General features: G+C 34.5%; 1 protein-coding gene across 1 annotated transcript; it reads right to left on the reverse strand.

Annotated features, from left to right (window-relative positions):
* Positions 1 to 981: 981 nt before the first annotated feature.
* On the reverse strand, positions 982 to 2,482 carry LOC130719552 (putative F-box/LRR-repeat protein 9). Its single transcript, XM_057570171.1, has 2 exons — positions 2,145 to 2,482; positions 982 to 1,501 (listed from the first exon to the last, which is right to left on the reverse strand). The coding sequence occupies exons 1-2, from the start codon at positions 2,480 to 2,482 to the stop codon at positions 982 to 984; spliced, it is 858 nt and encodes a 285-aa protein (XP_057426154.1).
* Between the last annotated feature and the right edge of the window lie 1,150 nt (positions 2,483 to 3,632).

Consider the following 3,632-nt stretch of genomic DNA (forward strand, 5'->3'; position numbering starts at 1 on the left):
GGACTTCCGAGAAGTGAAACCTATCGTGCGTACAGTCCAGAGTTCCGAAATGAAACACTGGTCGAAGGAAAAATAAAGAGAACTTCTTATTTTTCCAAGGATTTGGAATTTCGCTTAGACAATGCTTTAAGAGCGGAATTAGTCTATTCTGGACTCTCGCCATAAGGCGGGTGTGCAGACGACTCGCACTAACTCCTAAAACGACTATGGTACTATCCTCAAGCAATTCCTGAACTTTCTTCTTCATTAAACTTTCCCAAACAGCAAACTCCTGTCATGCTTACACCGATTGTACGCGTGAGTCGGAAAATAAACATTTAATCCAGTTCTGCAAATCCGGGTCTTACAGTTGTGAATGTAGGGAAAGGAAGAAGGTCGGTGGGGGTCGGGTTAGAGTTGGGTACAAGTGGTTGTGAAGGTTAGGTTGGGGGAGGAAGAGGGAGGAAAGGTAGGAACAATATTGATTCAATAAATTTTAGAAAGATCAAAAGTCATGTAAAAGTCCACGTTGACTAGGCATGCGAGTACATGACATCACTTGTACATATTTGAATTAAAAAATATTTGTCAAGGACCAAAATTCATAAAAAAAATTCTAATGACCTATTTGAATTCGACAGAATATATCAGGGACTTGGAACATATTTAACTCATATTTTTAAAATGAATGAAAAAATAATTATTTTCAATATGGTTCCTGAGAAAGAATAAAAAAAAGAAACTTCAAACAGTAACATACCACATTGAAGCCAATGAGATTCAAAAGAAAAATAAAACTTAAATCATCATAATAAAACATCTAGCTACTCATAAGTATGAAATTATATCTCAACTTAAGTTAACTATTACAAAAATGAAAATATTATGTCATTCAAAAGAAATATCAAGTCTCTTTCAAGAAAGACCTAAAATGTCTTATGGATCGGTACTAGGTGATCCACACTTCTGATTTGAACATATAATCAACACTTAACAACAAAGCTAAATATTGAAACAGACCATATCATGATATGCTTCTTCAACATCATAGTCAAATTCAAAATGTGCATCCTCATTATAATCATCGCCACTTAAGTCTTTTGAAGAATGTAACTCTCTGATTTGCTTATAACACCTTTCCCCCAAACTTCCACTCAAGTCAATATTCAAACAAGCCTTGAGATTCAGAGATTCAAGATAAAGACAACCGTCAAGAATGGAAACCAAGCCATCATTTGTGAGCCAGTTTCCCATAAGTTGGAGATGACGTAGGTTAGGCATGTTTCTTGCAATAGCAAATGCATCACCATTACACTTGAAGCCTTTGTATGGGCACATATTAAATTTCAACACTTTCAATAGTGGGCAACATTGGCCCATAACTGCAAAAGTATCATTAGATACGTTATTAAATGAAATTTCAAATTCCTCCAACAATGGAAGCTTGATTACAGCCTCTCGCAATCCTTTATTTGAAACTGCCCAACATTTTATAAGCCTCATTCGTCGTAGGTGACTTCCGCTGTAAAATTTGAAAAAAGAAAAAAAAAACAAATAAATGCTAACATGATTAAACTAAACTATGATACCAAATGCATAATTATAATAATGATTGAGTTGTCACTAAAATTTATACATGCTATATTTTTCAAAATAAATAAATAAAACTATAAATGATCATTTTCCAATCACTAAAAAATAAAGCAAAGTATGGTAGCAGACATAGAAAATAAAATGTATTATTTTTGGAAGTTATCTCTCTCAGTGTGAAAAATCGCTTATTGGGATTCCATTAGAAATTTAAAAGAGCTAGCCACACCAGATGTGAAAGTTTAGACTCAAACAAGATTGTCCTTTGTAGATGATACATGTGCTAGATTAAAAAAATATTTTTTGGTATTTAAAAATAGGCAATGTTTAGTACACGCTTCATGAAGTGTATAAACATCCCAAATAAGAAAAGTGAGAAATTAAGATAAAAAAGATAAATGATCATTGAGAGGTGTATGAATTGTGTCTCTACTTTTTAAGTTTTTAAAAATGAGGTGTATGAGTTGTGTCTCTACTATTTCAATCTTTAAAAATGAGAATCGATAAAACTATCATAATTCATCCTACACATAAAAAATGGATGCGAGCCAAATGAAAATGATGACAAGCCTTACCTGTTAGCGATGCATTTCAGGATTTCGTCGGTGGCAAAATATTCAATACTAATATCTTCTAAATGACCACAACTTTGTTCAATGGCATAGCAGCAAAGATTCACTAATGTTGACTGTGGATAGTAAGGGGGTTTGGTCAAGTCAACGGTGCGCCACATGAGAGGGTCCTTGGAGATGTTCCACCATAGAGAGCACACTTGGCGCGCACTTGTCAAAACTTCAAACGCACCAAGTTTGTGAAATATATTTGTAGTCACTTCTTTAGGAAGTTCAAGCCAGTTTGGCTTCTCAGTGCTCTCCTCATATGCATCTTTCACTACTCTTGAACAAGAAGCCATCCTGCAAACAAAATGATTGATAACTCTATTTATAAACAATAATAGTAGCACTTGATGAGTAACGTTCTTATCATTGTATTATGATAAAACATATGCTTTAATTGATGAGTACTTGTTAGAATATGAAAAAGATATCTTCTAATATATTAATAATATCATAGACTATCTTCTCATATCTTGATTTTATTCTAGGTAGTTAAATTATTGCTTAAATTGATTTGTTTCCCTATTTAATTATGATTAGGAGTCTACCCATTACTATAAATATGTGTAAGAATTTTATCTTTTAATCAATCAATTATGCACAATGTAAACCCTAGCACAATTCCACTTATCTTCTCTCTCTTTTCTTCGCATTGCTTCACTCAACATGATACCCAGAGTAGGTTTGATCTTGAAACCAATTTCATGGATCCAACTTTGGAGTGTAGGTTCGATCACTTCTCTCCTAAAAACTAAATGTCTTTTTCTATCTGTCTCTTCAACTCTTTTTGTTTCCCTAACAATGGCTTCCTAGAACCATGGTGTTAGTTTAGTGGTGCTAGATGACACTCGTGCTCAACACAAGGCCATGGTCCTTCTTTCTTCTTTCTCTCACTTCCTCTACTCACGACAGCGCAATGTTTGTGTCGAACCCTCCTTCTCATGACGGCGTAAGGCCACACCCTTTTCCCAACGACGACGCAAGGTTCATTGCAGAGGTGGCATTTCCTTGATAATGGCATAAGGTGGTGTCTCATCCCATGGGTTCCGACAACTTCAACTTTGAAAAACCCCCACCATATACTCTATAATATTTGTTATGGAGTCCTGAAGCTTAAAAAAAGGTTGATTGTCTTTGTGTTGGTAATAGAGGTGTGGTGTCTTTGAATTGTGTTGTTCTTGATGGAGACACAGATTGGTGGTTCACAATGGCAATGAGTTCTATTCTTTTCTCTTTGGTTTCTCCTATTCTCTATGGGTATGGAAATGACAATGGTAGCAATGACAAAGGCAATGCAGACCGATTAATTTTTACTTTTTTCTAAAGGTTATATTTGTAAGAAGTTTAAAGCTAAGTTAGTTTAAATTTGAGGGGAGTTTAGAATATGAAGATACCTTGTAGTATCTTAGAGTGTCTTATCATATCGTGATCTTATTTTAGATAGTT

Source organism: Lotus japonicus, chromosome 5 (assembly GCF_012489685.1).
Source record: "Lotus japonicus ecotype B-129 chromosome 5, LjGifu_v1.2".
Classification (NCBI taxonomy): Eukaryota; Viridiplantae; Streptophyta; class Magnoliopsida; order Fabales; family Fabaceae; genus Lotus; species Lotus japonicus.

Excerpts from the sequence above, each read along its gene's own strand:
- LOC130719552 (XM_057570171.1), bottom strand. The coding sequence starts at position 2,482 with ATGGCTTCTTGTTCAAGAGTAGTGAAAGATGCATATGAGGAGAGCACT. Across the intron at positions 1,502-2,144 it reads CTGAAATGCATCGCTAACAG|CGGAAGTCACCTACGACGAA; the intron begins GTAAGGCTTGTC and ends CAAATTTTACAG.